The sequence below is a fragment of the Acanthochromis polyacanthus genome, chromosome 7 (assembly GCF_021347895.1).
Source record: "Acanthochromis polyacanthus isolate Apoly-LR-REF ecotype Palm Island chromosome 7, KAUST_Apoly_ChrSc, whole genome shotgun sequence".
Classification (NCBI taxonomy): domain Eukaryota; kingdom Metazoa; phylum Chordata; class Actinopteri; family Pomacentridae; genus Acanthochromis; species Acanthochromis polyacanthus.
In genome coordinates this window covers 21,270,418-21,288,476 of record NC_067119.1, presented here as the reverse complement: position 1 = coordinate 21,288,476, position 18,059 = coordinate 21,270,418, and the positions used below count along the sequence as shown (strand labels likewise).

The following is an 18,059-nucleotide window of genomic DNA, read 5'->3' as shown; positions in this document are numbered from 1 at the left end:
TTACTTGGATACATACAATTTAAGAATTAAGTGCAGAATAACATGCATACAATCTTGAAAAACAAAAAATCATTTAATTTCCCCAAAAGCAGCTTTGTACAAGGTCATCAACATTTTGATTTACAGTACATTTGGGTAATTTACAGCATTTTAAATTACAAATTTTTACAACCTGTGTTGTCGCTCTTGCCTCACAAAGTGCAATCACAGCTTCAGTGAACACAAAGAAGAAGCTGAATAAAGGCACGGTGTGATTAGTTTCAGCCCTTCCTGAGCAGAAGAGTCTTAGTTTGTCAATATTTTACTGGTGTACTAACAAACCACTGTCTGGCTGTGGGTAGAAGGCGAGTGCAACAAAACGTACTGTTGTTCATAAATAGTGCATTAATGTTATGTGTAGAGGAAGATGCCATTTGTCTGCACTCTTTGCAGCTCCTGTTCCAGTGTTTTGGGGTGACATCACTTTTCAGACTGGCCACAGTGTCAGGTGTGGATCTTGCCGAACTCAGTGAGAAGGGCAATGACTAGAAAGATGGCATAGAAGGTGAGGAGAAAGATCCCATAGGTTCGACCCAAGTGGAACTGGCACAGTGGAACAATGACAAAGGACAGGACCAAAGACAAACCCAGAGATCCTGCAAGAACCCACGTCAGCAAGCCCTCTGATTCAAACTGAGGAGAAAAACAAGAGACAAAATACACTATTTTCATAGGTTCCAAAACAGTCACATACATGCAAAACATTTTTACATTTTTCTGCATGGGTGACCATGTTTGAAGAGAAATAATACCTGCATGTCAGAATGTGTTTTAACCATCTGCAACAGACATCCCAAACCGACTCCAAGCAGCATGTCTGAAGGAGTTACAGTCAAGGACACAGTAATTGCCAGCCTCTTACGTGCTCTTGAATCAAGTCGTGTTTTTATAAGGACTCTAGTCTTGTACAGCCATTCTGCAGCACAGTGCAAAATAGTCTGGCTGAGAAAAAGGCTTTGGCATGTTTGTTTTTCTTCAGACTAATCAATCATCTTGGGTAGTGAGTGCTAAGCCCAGGATGCAGCAACAGTGGCCCTAAAAAAGTAGTGTCAGGAGAACAGTTTTGGCGACACATTTGCAAGCAAAGAGACAAGAACTGTTATTAAAATTGATAATTTACCCCAAAAAAATACAAGGGCTGCTATATTACGCAATACAAGCCTTTGGCAAAATTTGAAATTTCCAGTATGATGGCAAGTTACTGCCCTGAGGTGATGGTTGAGGAGAAAGCAGTGTCAAAATAAGGATACTGAAAATGATGCCTCCAAAGCAGGCAGATATCGCCATCCGTGGGTATCCCTGCCGGGCGATGGTGATGTCAGAAAAACAGTCTGAAAGAGAAACATACAGGCAATTTTAAATACAGGTCTTAGCTTTTATTACTATTTTTTTTAATATGTTTTGAAAAATCTAAATTAGAAGCTGACTCTCAGGTATCACCTCCTACGCTGTTGCCCCAGGCCAACAGAGTCAACCCCAGCACCGTGTTGCTAAGACTCAGCACCACACCGAGCATGTGCAGGAGACTGACCACCTCAGAGGCTGCTGCACTGATCAACACGGCGCTCACCACGAAGCCTAACAGAGCAAAGAGCTGGAGAGAGCGACACTAAATGAGAATCGTAGGCGCACATTCAACAGAACATTTTTCAGTGGAGCCTCACAGAGCTGCTCGCGTGACTGTGGACACTTGGTCTCGTAAAAATGATTACAGCCTCTCATATGAGAATTTACAAGGCAATAGCTCAAGGTGGTAATCTTTAACCCTGACCACCCCACCCTTCAAAACCTCATCTTCCCCGTATTTCTGTATATCATCTGCTCCTTTCTTCTACTTACTGGATGATATTTAGGAGGATGGTCGTTTGTGGTTGTGCAGAAGATAATAGCAGACAGGAAAAGGCCCAGCAGGAGAACCAGCAGCCAAAGAGGAAACTGCCCTTGGATCATATATTCTCCATCTAGACAGTTAAACAAAAAAGAAGATTTAAAAAAAAGACTTGAACTGTAGCTATTATCAGATAAAATACGATGTGTCATAGTGACTTGAACCTGAAAATTAACACACTTACATACTTGAGTTAAGCCCCATACTCAGCAACACCAAATAGTCTTTGCTATATTTACACATTAGTATGGTTACAATTATTAATACTCCAATCCATTTATAATCTATTCTAGTTTGAAAATGTAGTATTTCATATCATTTTGTTTGATTTTAACCCCTAAAATGAAAATTACACAGGCATAATCCACCCATAAATGAGGCTAAAGTGTCTAAACTTGTTAGGCTGTTTTGTCACATCATTCGTAAACCTTTTTCTGCTGGAAAGAACTTTGGTGCAACGGCTGTTGTTTTGAATGTGCTATAAAAGAAACAGTGACTTGACTTACATGCTCCAGACTGGAAGGCGAGCACACACACTAAAGGAGCAGTGATCAGATGGAGGCAGTTCAGTGGGCGTCTCCAGTTTCTGTCTTCTTTGTCAGGGTCGACCACAGGGATACACAGCAGCAGCAGCACCTCTAGAGGTGTCTGATGGGTGGAGGACAAAAAACAAAGGAATAAGTTACATTACAAACACAATCTTAAGTGGATTTTTACTGCTTCGGCCTATCAAGAAGGCTTACACACACAGCTACCTTGACTACTTTAAGAGCTTTCCATTGCCAGGATTTCCTCCTCCACTTTCTGTGGTCCACTGGATTCAGAGAGCTCAGCAGGATCTGACTGGTGGACTCCGAATAAGGCAGTAGTGGCCTGTACTCTGGGTCTGCAACACAAGCCCACATGCAGGTTATGACCCCCTTGTTGCATATTAACTTCTATATTGATTTGTAGACAGGTGCTGTATTCCTACCATAGTCCTGCTGGTTGATCTCACCGTTCATACGGGGAACGTCATCATCGGATGAGTCAGACGAATGAAACTCTTCTGCAAAGAAAGACACAGCATCCTTACTGGGAGCTGTGGGAACCTGTGGGTTGTTGTTTTGTCTGCATATACTCGTGTCTAACCTGGAATATGTGTGACATTCTGGACGCTCGTGTTCACTGAGTATTTTTGTCGGTTATAGATGAAGGTACTGATGATTACAGTCAGGACATACACCACATAGAGGCTCAGGTACCCTGGAAAAAAGAAAGGAGGTAAAGTCAGAAGGTTGAGATAAGCTGTTCTTGAAACTTTACACAGTGGCATGAAGTGTTCTGTATGCGTGGGGTTGAAAAACTTTGTTTCGAAGGAAAATCCACAGACTTGTTGATATATAGATAGTTATGCCAAATTTACCACCCATATCATTTCCACTGCCCCATCTCTCCTCCCACTCCTTTCCCACTGTATAAGTACCAACAGTGTTATATCTTTAATTCATTGAGACAGTCATTTATGTTGTTTACATTTAGTTAAAGGGCTAAAATGGGTTTTCTAGGTTAAAGACATTTAAGTAGTTTCAACTGTTTGACAGTTACTTCTACTAACCACTAAATGGCAGTGCGCATCTGTTGATCTTCTGAAATTACAGTTCTATCTGCCGAAAAGCAGTGTCGTAAAGGTGATGCGTTACATACCTGAGAATGTAACAGAACTTAATGGAAATAACAGAAGAGTATGCCATGCTATCCTGTTGTGATGTGTTATTTGTTCAGAAGTAAAGTGAACAGAAAGACAAGAACGATGTCTCGCCATCCTTTTTAGAAGTTACAGCTAAGTTCCCTTATTTTTTGGCGCCGAAACTCCAGCAGCGGCTTTGGAAAAGATGTACCGATAGCTGTAGCCTAACTAGCTTAGCTGCAACGACGGAGCCAAAGGAAATGGCGGAGAATCTGCAAAGACTGAAACAAAGACGCAAGGTCGTACGAGCCTCCACTACGAAGCTGCTGAAGACGATGGAGAAGGAAATAAACAAGGATAACGTGAACTGTGATCGTCTGTGTGAGTTACTGGCCATGCCGTCTGTTAAGGAAGAGAATCTCCGAGAACTGGAGAAGGAAATTGAAATGGAGATACCAATGGACGAACTAGAAGAGGACATTGTTAAAACAGTGGATTATCAGGACACCGTTAACCTGTGGAAGAGCAGGGGCAAAACGGCTTATTGAAAGATAGGAGGCAAATGGAGGAGGACGAAGCTCGCCTCTCAAAGTGATGTGAGTACACAGTCAAACGGACTGATGAACAGAACCTCAGTAAAGTTACGCAAGCTGTATGTCAACAAGTATGACGGCTAAATAAGAAAATGGCAAGAGTTTTGGGATCAGTTTGAGACAGCAATTCAGAGAGCTGAACAAAACGGAAAAGTTTACATATCTTAAGTCTATCTTTTGGGTCCTGCAGCAAGAGCTCTCAGTGGGGTGAAGATTACAGAGAGTAACTATGATGCAGCTATCAGTATGTTGCAGGAAAGGTTTGGAAGATGAGACCTTGTTGCAAATGCACACGTCTAAACTGCTCAGCTTAACTCCAGTTAAAAGGTCTACAGACATCATACAGCTTTAAGACAGCTGTATGATGAGTGTGAGGTCCAGATCAGAGGTTTGGAGTCCTTGGGAGTTGTATCAAACACCTATGGAGGACTGTTGTGCCCAATATTACTCCAGAGGATCCCAGACGAACTAGGTCTTGCATACACACGGGAAAGAGGTTCAGGACCCGAGCTAAATGTTCCTGATCTCATCTCTTTCTTACAAAAAGAAGTTGAAAGCAGAGAACGTGCCATGCACTTATCTAACACAGTAAGCCTTAATAAAGACCCCCTGCCCACTCATCAGCGCAGATGTAAGTCTAACTCAGGCGGTGATAAATACAGAAGGCCAAACTTACTATCAACTGCAGCGCTTCACACAAGCAGTTCAAATGCTTCACTGGCCTGTGTACTCTGTGATAGCACAAGTCACTAATCAGAACTGTGCAGAAACAGCACACTCAGCGCAAGAAAGGAAAAACTGAAGAAAATGGGGAGATGTTTTGTGTGGTTTAGGCAAAGGCATATCGCTAATTTCTGCAGAACAAAGGGGATTTCATGCAGCACATGTGGACGGAGACACCATCCCTCTATGTGTGACAAGGATGAACAAGCTGAACCAACAAGCAGAGGTCCTGAGACTACCGACGCCCTCATCTCATCAGTAGCTCCTCAATCCATGAAGAAAGACTCAGCAAAGCAGCAGACAGTTCTCTTACAAACTGTGACAGCATGGGCTGAAGGAACAAAGGGGAGGAGGAAGGTGCGCTGCCTGATGGATGGAGGAAGCCAGCGAAGCTTTGTACTGGAGAGACAGGTAAAGGCACTGGAACTACCAACACTGAAAAGAGAAGCTCGTAAGCTCCACACCTTCGGTAGCGAACCTCCAGTAACAAATGAACGCAATGTTGTGAAACTAATACTACACAATCTGAACAACAAAATGCAAAACCTTGAAATCGAAGCTATTGAAACGCCGCAAGTGAGCTCGGCCATCATGCAAGTCCCTGGAGAGCAGATCCAGCAGCAGTTGGAAAGAAAAGGGTTGTCTTCAGCTGATGTCCCAGGCAACAGTGATGAAGAACTGGAGTTGTCTGTGCTGATAGATGCTGACTTCTACTGGAAAATCGTATCTGGCAAGGTAGAAAGACTGTCAGATTCTCTTGTTGCTGTAGAAACACTGTTTGGCTGGACAGTTCAAGGACCAGTGTCTATGTGGAGCATGAGTGAAGCTTCATGCATGAAGGTCTGTGTCGAGGAAAGTGCACAAGTTTCAGACCAACTACATGCATTTTGGGAAATAGTGACTTGGCATCTCCAGCACTGCAAGCCAAGACAACGTGACAGTGAAGCACAACAGAACTTTGACAGGTCAGTCAAGTACAAAAATGGGTGATATGAGGTGGAGTTACCATGGAAACAAGATGCACCAGAACTCCTGAACAATTTGAGAATCGCTCAAAAAAGATTTGAAGGGCTGAAAAGAAAACTGAGGGCTAACGTGACACTGTTCAAGAGATAAAATGATGTGATTGAAGATTATCTTCAAGGACTATGTGAAGACATCCCAGAGTCAAGGCAAACAGAAAGGGCTGAGGGCAGTAATGCAGAGTACTATTTACCTCATCATGCTATAAGAGAGGGCAACAACCAAGCTGCGAGTTATTTTCGACACTTCTTCTCATGAGGACAGCTGTCCATCTCTTAATGATTGTCTGCTTACGGGACCCAATCTCAACCAAGACCTCTTGAACATTTTAGTAAGATTCAGGCTGCGTCCCATCGCTTTCATGGCAGATATTACCAAGGCCTTTCTGCAAATTTCTATTGCAGAGAAAGATAGAGATGCACTAAGGTTCATGTGGCTGACTGGACCTCCTGATGCTGAAGACACCCAACCACACATACTGAGAATGACTCGTGTGGTTTTCGGAGTGTCATCAAGTCCCTTCCTGCTGGCAGCGACAATCAGGAACCACCTGGAAAAATACCAAGTAAGTCATCCACAAGCAGTTACCTTGTTGAAAGACTCCCTGTATGTTGACGATTTTATTGCCAGCTCAGACGATGTTGAAGAAGCTTATGCTTTATCCAAGGATGCAAGGGAGATTTTATCTGCCGCCAGCATGAGTCTCTGTAAGTGGACCACAAACTCCTCTGAACTAAAAGATAGGTGGCTACAGGACAACTTTGACATTACTTTGGAACCAGAAGCACATGGCTGTGTGTTAATGGCGCTTGGTCTGGTATGGAGACCGGGCTCTGATGACTTTGTTTTCGATCACAGACATCTGGTGGCTATCTTCAGATCAAAGGAGAACACAAAGAGAAGTGTCCTGCGCTCGTCAGCCAAGATATTTGACCCCATGGGTTTCCTGACACCCTTTACTATCAAAGTCAAGTACCTGTTTCAGGATATGTGGCAGAGGGGCATCAACTAGGACAAGATACTGCCAAATGACCACTCCAAAAGGTGGCAGAATTGGTGCACGGAGCTGCTGCAGCTGCATCAGATTGTCATTCCCAGATGGTATGGAACTGACAGAGTTTAAAGCACAAGTTCTCCATGTGTTCAGCAACGCAAGTGAGAGAGCTTATGGTGCAGTAGCATACCTCCAAGGACAGATTACAGGAGGTGAGGCTGACAAGGTTGGTAATGTCCAGGGCCAGGGTAGCACCCATTAAGAAGCTGACACTGCCCAGACTCGAGTTAATGTGGGCTCTGGTTGCCGCAAGACTAGCCAACAACTTGCTAAAGGCAATGGACATGCCGCCAAACCAGGTCAGAATGTGGTCAGATTCCATGATAGTCATCCAGTGGGTTCAGAGCTCTCCACAGAAATGGAAGCAATTCTTTGCTAACCGAGTTATGGAAATACAGTCCCTGACCATGCCAGAAACCAGGTCACATTGCAGCAGCAAGCTCAACCCAGCTGATCTCACCACTAGAGGTCAGGCAGCGTCAAGCCTGAAAGAAGAGGAGCTGTGGTGGTCAGGACCACTCCTTTTGACATTACACGGGCAGCCAGAGTCACTCACTGATGAGCCTCCTGAGGAAGCGATGAAGGCTGAACTGAGAGCAAGTCAAGTGACAGTCCAGCTAAATAACACAGAAACAACAGATCCAGACCTATTACTACCCCTGCAGAACTATAGCAGTCTTAAGACTGTATTCAGAGTCACAGACTGGGTCAAACAATTTCTTCACAACATCAGCTCTAGTGAGAAAAGGAAGGGGGAGCTGAAAACTACTGAGCTGGATGAGGCAGAAAGATATTGGATTTGGAAGATACAAGGTCAAGGGTTCCAGAAGGAGATACTTGCACTCAAGGCAGGTAAAGACATTGAAGGGGACTCAAAAATCACAGACTTGTCGAGAAGGGTCTTGTCTGTGTCGGAGAAAGACTGCAACATTCAGACTTGAGCTTCAGTGAGCAGCATCCATGGATTTTGCCGACAAATCACAGACTCTCAGACATGCTGATCATATAGACACTCAAGCAAGTGATGCACTCAGGAATGAGAGACACCTTGGTGCAACTCAGAGAAAAATATTGGATTCCTCGTGCCCGACAAATGATAAAAAGTATCCTCAACGCTTGTAACATCTGTAAGAGGTTCAGAGTAAAGGCTGTGCAACAGACTACAGCACCCTAATCTAGAGACCAGATTAAAGAATCACCTCTCTTTGAAACAGTTGGACTTGACTTTGCAGGTCCTCTTTATGTCAAGAAGAGGAGTGCAGTGGACAAGGCCTACATTGCATTGTTCACCTGTGCTGTGACTCGTGCAGTGCACCGAGAATTGGTGTCGGACATGTCAACAGAGAAATTTCTCCTGGCCTTCAAAATATTTACATCAAGACAGGGCCTCTGCAGAGTTATCTACTCAGATAATGCAAGGACGTTCAAGCGAGCTGATCAAGAGAGAGTGATGGGGAAGGCTTCACTGAACTTTGAGGAGCTAGCATCTCTGCTAGCAGAAGTGAAAGCAACAATCAATTCAAGACTACTCACATTTGTTTACAATGAGCTTGAAGAGCTGCAACCTCTCACACCAGCTCACTTCCTGATTGACAAACTGGGGCTGGCCCGAATAGCAGTTTCTGGGCTCTGGATATTTGGCCCCTATTAATGACGAATATCTGAATATTCGGTCTGGTCCGCTGCATAACGTCAGACGGGGGTGGGGGACGAATAGAAGTTACAGCTAAGTTCCCACAAGCAGTTTTTTGTTTGTTTCTCATGTAAAGAATCGAGACTGTGTTAGAAAAGTAAATGCACAGCCAGGAGATGTTGGGAGATATTCACTGAATTTGATATGAAGTGTTATTGGGTTACAATTGCATTTACATTTAATAATAAATATTAAATGTGAATAGAATTTAATGTAAGTATTTAGCAGGCATAGTGCTGTCAGGAATCCTAAAATTCATAAAAATAACAGAGCTGTATAATGTACAAATAGTTACTACAAATATAATAAAAGTGTCATTTAATAATAATTATAGGCATTAGCGACGCAGTGTGTGAACTTTCACCTGCTTTGTCTCTGAATGATTTGTAGCTAAAGTTACATAACTCTAAAATAAGCATTCTCAGTGTATGTAGTTCTGAATCCAAAACCGAAAGTTTCACACTTTCATACAGAAGTGAAGAAAGTACGGTACTTGTAGTCTTAGTTTTTTTTTTTTTTTTTTTTTTTTTAAATCTGCATCAGGACTGTGGTTTTTGTCCAAGAACACACAGTGATTGAAAGTCACATGAGTCAGACTTCTTTCTTTTAGTGAAGTTCAATAGTTGTAGTGGCAGTTAATTCCTATATTGTTGCCAGCATAACTTCCATAACTCACAGAGAAATTTTGCACCAAGAGGGACTGACATCTTTAAACAGGCCTTTCAAACAGCCTGTTATGTAACACATAAACAAACAGGACCGAAAGTAATAAACTGCAGAAAATGGACGGACTGGTCACAGACAAGGAAATGTCCTTCCTGTCACATCTACCCAGAGTTCAGATTGTTAGAGAAGTTGGTTTACTTCACCAGTAGGGGATCAATAGAAAAACCTGATCAAAAGGGCAAAAATATACTCACATAACATCTCTTTGTGAGTGTGTCTGTGTGTGTGTGTTCTTGTGTACCCAGTGTTTCTCCAAGCGTCACGGTTCCTCTGTACAACATGAGGAAAGTCCAAAACACTGCAGACATATAGAAGATAACGTCCCGTAGAAATGGGCGGGAAGCCACAGTGAATGGTTTGACCAGTGCCACGTTGCCCGCAACTACCGTAGTGACAAATATACCAGCTCCTGAAAGATGAGAAGAAGATTTCCAAAGTTTGAGGCTCATTTTGTTTATTTATCTTGGTGTTTGTGTGAATGAGACTCAGTCTGTTCCTACCAAATAAAGCCCCGACCGCCAGCCCAGCAGTGTGTGGGTGGGAGAATGCTGCCATGGCGCTGAAGATGTCAGGAGCTCCATTACCGAGAGCAAGAAACGTTACGCCCTTAGCACGGACAGCAGTCAAGGAAACTATTCCTCACAAAAAAAAAAATGTCAGAAGTGTGAAAAGAAATAGCAAACCGAGAACTTGTGGGCAATGAAAGGATACAGCCACGTTGTGCCTGAGGTGCAGAGTGGAAGAGATGGCCGACAGATTGGGACAAAAACTGGAAGAAAAAAGAAACATGAGAAATGCAAAAAGGAATAGAGAAAATGTCAGAATTTACAGAAAATAATCTCAATAGTTATGTTCAACCAACAGCAGCTTCTCTGGCTACAGTCATGCTCTAGTGTGGGAGGTGAGCGGGACTGACTGTTTTTCCTTTGAGGAAATCCCACAATTTTACAACTCAAGTGAAACGGCAATGAAAGACCATGTGACTCTTCTTCATGTGACTGTTAAGCTGACAAAGCTGAGGGCATAAATGTGTGCAGTCTGTGTATGTGACACTTCATTTTCTATTGCTCAAACTTATGGACACATAAAAAGGGGCATTATGACGGGTGGCAGCATGAGAGACACTCACAATTTAGATGCAGTGAGTCCAAGAATTACAAACAGAAAGAGCAGCCATATAATCTGTGGAGAGGCACAAGAGAGCAAAATCACTCAAACTTGTTTTAGTGACACATGCTTGTAGAAGACTAAAGTGCTGCTGGACTTTATGCACTCAGACAAATGCTGCATAAACAGGAATTAGCCTAAATGCATTCACTCTAGTAAACATGGACTTGGTTGACTCCATTGATCTCATTGTTCCTAATCTGCAGTGGGGACATTTATTTCCTACAACAACACATTTTTCTTGGTGGACTTTGCCTGCAGGATCTCCCCTGCGCTGTTTTCGCCCACCAGATGCAACCTAGTTATGCTGCAAAGAGGGGAAATGAAAAAGTCAAACATTCATATGAAAATCCGTTATTTAGCAAACAGTTGAAAGACTGTTTTACGTCATGCCTGGTTCTCCCACAGCGAAGCCTACTTCCTCAAAAGATCATCTGAGATGCAAAGTTGTACACTACATTTCACACCCAGAAACACACTTACACAGAGAGTGATGGCAAGAGGTGTGAGGTTGGGAGGCAGCAGACAGAAGACCGTGTAAAGGTAGTTGATGAATCCGTCTTCCATCGTGCAGTCCGGTGTGTTCTTCACAAACGCACAGCGATCTGCTGCACTGTGGTTCATCACACGATCGCACTGCACACACAAACATTACATTAGCGTTCCAATTTCTAATCAAAATGGCTCAACATGTTGATATAGGAAAGCCTGCTAAGATGAATGACGCAGCAAAATTAAACCTGATTTAATGCGAACATCTGCACAGACCATCGAACCGTTTTCTTCCTCATTCTGTCAAACTGAAATTAGATTCTGGGCTCCACATAGGGCTCATTGTTGCGGATGATTCACTGCAGCCACTGATTTGTATTTTCTGCAGTAGAATATGTTGAAAGATTTGACTAATTTCATTTTAGTAATATTCTGATAATAGGGTGAAATCTAATTAAGTATTTTCTCTCATAGTCATTTATGAATGTAAAGAGAACAAACAAAAAAGCTCAGTAAATTCAGAGTACAATACACACTTTACATGTGTCAGTACTTTTCTGTATTTTGATCAGACATTGCAGTGTTGACTACATGCAGCGTGTGAGCACAATCTTGTTCGGAGGGGACATTTTTGCAGAAAATCTGTACATTTTCCAAGGTATTGGATTCTCCAGCAAAACCGGACAGAGAAGCAAACCTCACTGTATCATTGCAAAATTAAAAAATTTAAAAATCCAATATCGTGTCAGACTATAGAGACTTAATATGCCCAGATATTTTAAGAGATTGTTACCACACTGTTAAAATGACATAGCTGTACATCCAGTACTTGAGATTTTATGTGATCAAATAAGTCATCCATAAATTTTACATTTCCAAAGATAGTAATCATGCTGTGTTTGGATTTAAACCATCATAGAGGAGACTGCAGTAGATTAAGAGCTTTTTCTGATGTTTAACCTATCTAAATTAAAAACGTGTAGGGGAAATGCACTTCAATAGAATGCGGTCCAGAACAGCATCATCAAGCACACAGTTAAATATCCATCACCTACAAAAAATGGCCACTTTACACTTCTTAAAAGGTAGAATATGAGGTAGAGGTTTAGCACTGAGTTGCACTGTACACGTATATATAATGAAGTGGAGCGAGAGTGTGTGTTTGCCATCACCTTGATCAATTATCAACTGAAGTAATGTTGTAGGAGAGACACTTAGACATTCAGATGAAGGAAATTTCAGTTTCTGTCTGACTTTACCATTTCAGCTGAAGATATCACTTTAACTAACAAGAGTGCAGTAAATCGACTAACCAAATGCTGCACTGTGGAAACGGGACCTGTGAGACCTCTGAGTGTTTGATCAGCTTTGCCTGATTGGATAAACCGGTCTTGGTGATAAATTGAGATTGTTCTTTTTTAATGAAACAATACTGGATTCATCATTACAAAAAATATCTAGACCTTTATCAGAATGTATATAAGGCAGGGAACAGTTGTTTTAACCTGTATTTTCAGTCCCATCAAGAAATTACAGAAGGAAAAACACACAATATGCCTTAGTATGCTACAGACTGGAGCTGCAATGATCAACGTCTGTTAAATTCACGAAAAATTAAAACTTGGCATTGATATGAGATTTTGAGCTCAGTTATATTTGACTTCTACACCATTTTGATAATAAATTTGAGTGATTTTTTAAAAGCAAAATAAATCTTCTTTTGTCATTCCAGCTTCTTAATCATCAATACATTCTCAGTGCTTTTTCTCATATTTTATAGACCAAAAAAAAGTAAGTGATGAATATGGAAAACACGACACATCAATCTTCAGCCTATCTCTACCTGCAACTGCACATTCCTCCTGTCATGTAAGACTTCTCTGATGTAAACATCTCAGATGAAACTGATCACACAATCATGTGACAAATGGAAGAACGTGCTGACAACCTGCAGGCTCCAGATCAAGCTGCACACCTGACAAACAAGTTTCCTCACAGGCGACACACGGCATGTTTCTCTGTCAGCTGTCTGATCTCACCTCATCGCTGCTGCTCTTAGGCATCATCGTGGTGAGTGTTTGGTTTGAGGACAGTCCAGCTGACCGGACAGCAGCCTGCTTTCTGAGGATCCCAGAGCCTGAAGTGACCCCTCGGTGACACGAAAACAGCAGCAGCGACAGGAAAATTCTGAGATACATGATGAGTTTATCCAGCGTCCATTCTGCTGCTGATCAGGACTGTGGTCGATGGGTTTAATCCTGGAGTCCGTCAGGTGAGAAAAACCCGAAAACCTCACAAAACTAAAGTGACATGTCGGTGTTGTTGTAGCAGCGATACTTGGTGTTTAATGCTGTAAACAACGTGTGAACTCAGATCCAATGTCCGTGAACACTCTGTTCACCTTCCTCTGGAGCTCCTCCTCTCTTTAAACAGCCAGACCCGTGCTGCCTTCAGGGACGCCTCGTAAACTCAGATTGTTACATGGGCGAAGCAACATAACAGATGCTAAATCTCTGTCTCTTTTTTTTGGTCTGTTCTTGCTTTATGTATTTTTTTCTATAATTTAATTTTTACATTACATTTTTGTCCATTTTTGCGTTTGATTTAACACTTAATAGTAGAAGGGCAATATCCATGTAATTTACTTAAATATTAGTACAAATGCCATACTTTAAAAAAATCTGTAAAGTAGAACTTTGTCTTTAAAAAAAGTTAATAAAAAGTATGCAAATCTAATGAAGTTATCAGTGTACTTGATATTAATAAGAATTACTAATAATTAATAATAATAACTTTATTTATATACCACCCTTAGGTACAGTGTCCACAAAGTGCTTTGACAGTTAAATGCAACACAGACAATCAAGCAAGAAGGAGACAAGTCAGAGCAGCCAATTACAATAAATAGTAAAAATGACAATAAATTAAATGAATAATTAGCTAGATTAGCGCGAACATCAAACAGGGGAATTAGGTAGTTTGAAAATTTAAGAATAAAAAAGTCAAACTATTTGAGAATTAAAGAATTACAGACAACATCACACCAAAGAACTAGGTAGGGAAAAGCAAAAAATAAAACAGGAGAAAAATAAAATAAAATTTCACTTTAAGTATAGAAAGTACTCAATGAAGGAAATAATAGTCTTTGTTCAAGATATATTATTGTATATTATAGTATTAGACTAATATTACCAAGTAATTAAAAGCAGGATTTTACTGCTATTTTACTAATTAATATAAAAAACTCAATATGCTAGTCTTTTTTAACTGGTTGATTGATTCATTTTTAAAACTGTAAATAGTAAACCCACAGTGACATCTTCACTATGTTTTTTGGTCTGATAACACAAACTTAAAATAAATACAAAGGAGCTGAATAGTTGCATAGAGCTGAAACCAGGGCCGGCCGCTGGCATAAACACTCTATGCTGTTGTTTATAGCCACATCCACTAGAGGGGGCCACACCACAATAAAGTGTGTGATTTGCATTTTGTCCCTGTCTTTATTCCAATAAAACATAAATCATCATGGTAACATATCAATTTAAACTGGCTTATTAGAAAACTATACGGGAAAAATACAGGAAAGAAAAAATAAACCAGCAGTCAGTTGGTGACTCCATGCTTCGTGCGTAAGTTAGGCTACTGTGACACCACGGCACTGTTTCAAACTTGATCGATTACACTGGTCTGGAGAAGCCACAGATAGAAAAGCAGTAGCACAAGAGATGGCATCATGGCTCCAAAAAGGAAGTTCAGGAGTGGTGCTGAAGGACAAAAAAGAAGAAGATGGAGATGGAAAGAAGAGCCCGAGATAAAGGTTATCATGTCACTCGACTTCACACAAATCTTTCTGATACAATCTCTCTCGCTCGCTCTCTCACTCAAGCGCGTGCAGTGCCCCATCAACGCGCTCTAATGCAAGTAGCCTAAACTCTCCAACCTCGCACGCACAGCATGGCTGTCACAGAAAATTAAACATTTCAAATCTTTTAGTTAGCGAATACAAATGGCCTGAGGCATCGTTTGGGTAGCCTGCCTTGATTTTGGCATTGCGATGCAATAATGTCGACAGCTTTTGAGCAGCCTTAGGATGGTGACACGGTTGCTGCTCTAGTAGGAGGCAACAAGCTAGGCAGCAATCAGGCATGGATACTGTATTGGCTATGTAAACGGAGAAAGTAAAAGCCAGAAATCTCTCTCTGCATGCATACACAGTTTCCAGCCAGGTTCCTAGACGGTCAGGCTCTACACTGCAGCTGGGGCGGGATAACGAGGCTCTCTGCTAGTTGCATGTTAAGAAATGTGAAAAGTAGGCTAGACATGAAAACACAACTTTTGATCAAAAATAGACTATGAACAGACCCTTGAAGGCAGTTAAATATGTCAAATAAGCACAACTCTTGTGATATTAGTCAATCCATCTTATTTTAGGATGCAGATTTTTGTCAAAAGCTCACTATATTTAGCCTCTTCAATATTCTTGAAAAGAGAAAAAAATTACAACTTTGGACAAACACTATTTATTTTAAACTCTGCACTTTTATACTATAGCTTTATTTTCTATTTATTTGTCAGAATATTTTAGCTGTATAATTAGTGTTCATTTGTCATTGGCTTTGATTTTTGACCTTGATATATGCAAGTTAATTGCTTTTCTGTAAATTTGTTGACTGTATTATTCAATATTTTGAATATTTTGCACTCTTACTGACCACTGCTATTTGTCAAAATTTACTATGTTTTTGGTGTTCATTTGTCATTGTTTTTACTTATAGACCTTGTTAAATCCAAGTTGATTGCTTTTACAGTTTAAATATGTTAACTTATTTTTTTCTATTATTTTGAACACTTATTGGTAATTGTCTCTTTCGTTTTAAGGATACATTTAAAAATATATATATTAACTGTTAATCATGTGCATGTGTGTTTTAACCCAATTACAAGCTGTGCACGTGATTTGGTAGTTGCCCTGTGCATGTTTTGGGGCCACAAAAAAATCTTGCTTAGGGCCACCAAAGTCCTCGGGCCGACCCTGCTATATTCCATTCACCTCCATTACTTTTATACTCAGTTTAGAGAAATCAGGTGTCTTTGAAAGCTGCAACTAAGAGGTAATTCTTTAATTATCATTCGATAATGACTGATAAGTGCAAGAGACTTTTTATGCATTCTTCTAAAATGTATATCTCTACATCTTGCCTATATTCTGTTTAAAGTTTGCACAGAACTTTAAATTTAGTCTCTCAGACATCAGGAACCACCACACAATCCATGTTTTATTAAGCAGCATTTTCAACATGTGATCAAGCAACAACATAACTTATTCTCTTACATTTAACAACAGTACATTCATCAAACAGTGCTTGCAGGACAAAAAAAGTTCAGTTAGCATGTAGCCCTACAGGTTTGGTGTGATGCTGGTCTGGCAGCAGCTGAGGCCACATGACAGCTTTTCCTTTGACAGATAGAGCATTGGCTGAATGGTGCTGCTGAAGTCCATCAAGCCGAAGGCGACGTAGTGAATGTAGCAGCGAAACACGTCAGGAGAGAAGTATTCTTGGAAGGGGAACAGTGCAACAGGTGGGAAGTAGTTGAACACAATGATGGCCAGGATAACGAGCACCATCTTGAAGGCTTTTTTTTTCACGGGGTGCATCTCGTCTCTGCCGGGCCCCGACTGCCTCAACGCCCAGAGAATCGCGATGTTGCAGAACACCATGAAGGCAAACGCTGCCAGGATCATCGCCGTGAAGACCTTCTCGAAGTTGTAAATGTTGCCCACGCATTTAGCGGTGGCGTAGGCCAGAGTGATCAGCCAAACCACGATGGCCAGGACCGCCCTGTGCTGACGGTCCTTCAGCTCAGTGAAGGTGATGGGGTGGATCACGGCCATGTAGCGGTCCAAGCAGATGCAGGAGAGGAAGAGGGGCGAGGAGTCTTTCATGCCATAGAAGAAGCGCAGGACGTACCAGGTGCTTCTGGTGGTGAGGAAGACTATGTTGGCCAACTCTAGAGGAGGGATGAGGCAGAAGAGAACGTCTAAAATCGCCAGATGCAGGATGAAGATGTCTGAGGTGGAGGAGTCGCCCTTGTTTTTGTGGATGAGCCACAGCACCATGAGGTTGGCTGGGATGCCCAGGAACATGTTGGTGAACTGCAGGGCGAGGTACCAGATAAGAGCGGCAGGCATGTCTTTGCAGTTCTCGTACACTGTTTTCTCAGGGACGGTGTAGTTTAGAGGTCTCTGAGTGAGGAAGAGTAGAGTGGAGTTGATGTACAAGATGCCCATGGTGGCCAGCCAGGTCAGAGCAGGAAGCGAAGTGTTCAAGTGACAAAAGCCAAATCTGTCAGAAACACATAAAGATCAGATGTTAGGGACAACATACAGTACAAGCAATAAAACAGTACAGATAATACATAGAGCATTGTTAACTCTCCTATTGTCTTCATTTCAGGGCACCAAAAATATTGTTTCCTTGTCTGAAGAAAAATCCAAAATTTCAGCAAAAAAAATCCCCAAATTTCTGAAAGTTTGCAAAAGCTTCAGGAAGAAAATTCCAATAATTCCTTAAAAGTTTCCCTTGAAAGTTTAATTTTAAAAAATCCCCAAATTTGGCAAGAAAATTCTTGTAAATATTTTCAAAAATGAGTAAAAATCTTCCAAAAATCCTAAAAATATCCAAAGTGATTACAATATACAGTGGGTAGGGAAAGTATTCAGACCCCTTGAGATTTTTCACTCTCTGTGTCATTGCAGCCATTTGCTAGAATCAAAAAAGTTCATTTTATTTCTCATTAATGTACACTCAGCACCCCATCTTGACAGAAAAAACAGAAATGTAGAAATTTTTGCAAATTTATTAAAAAAGAAAAACTGAAATATCACATGGTCGTAAGTATTCAGACCCTGTGCTCAGTATTGAGTAGAAGCACCCTTTTCAGCTAGTACAGCCATGAGTCTTCTTGGGAATGACACAAGTTTTTCACAC

The 18,059-nt window shown here is 41.3% G+C and overlaps 2 protein-coding genes across 3 annotated transcripts; both read right to left on the bottom strand.

Moving 5' to 3' along the window:
• Positions 1-54: 54 nt before the first annotated feature.
• slc8b1 (solute carrier family 8 member B1) lies at positions 55-13,509 on the bottom strand. 2 transcript variants are annotated; one of them, XM_022197990.2, is made up of 15 exons: positions 13,107-13,509; positions 11,059-11,211; positions 10,538-10,590; positions 10,120-10,177; positions 9,909-10,014; positions 9,650-9,817; positions 3,059-3,172; positions 2,925-2,975; positions 2,683-2,813; positions 2,434-2,575; positions 1,879-2,000; positions 1,480-1,633; positions 1,290-1,370; positions 792-856; positions 55-672 (listed from the first exon to the last, which is right to left on the bottom strand). In XM_022197990.2, exons 1-15 carry the CDS (start codon positions 13,263-13,265, stop codon positions 484-486), a joined length of 1,746 nt encoding a protein of 581 aa, XP_022053682.2. In that variant the 5' UTR covers positions 13,266-13,509; the 3' UTR covers positions 55-483. The 2 variants fall into 2 exon arrangements, with proteins under 2 accessions (XP_022053682.2, XP_022053673.2); XM_022197981.2 differs by having other exon boundaries at positions 2,901-2,975; positions 13,107-13,508.
• Positions 13,510-15,875: 2,366 nt separating this feature from the next.
• LOC110953472 (proteinase-activated receptor 3) lies at positions 15,876-17,491 on the bottom strand. The gene has a single exon (XM_051950760.1). It carries the CDS (start codon positions 17,357-17,359, stop codon positions 16,469-16,471), a length of 891 nt encoding a protein of 296 aa, XP_051806720.1. The 5' UTR covers positions 17,360-17,491; the 3' UTR covers positions 15,876-16,468.
• Positions 17,492-18,059: the final 568 nt, after the last annotated feature.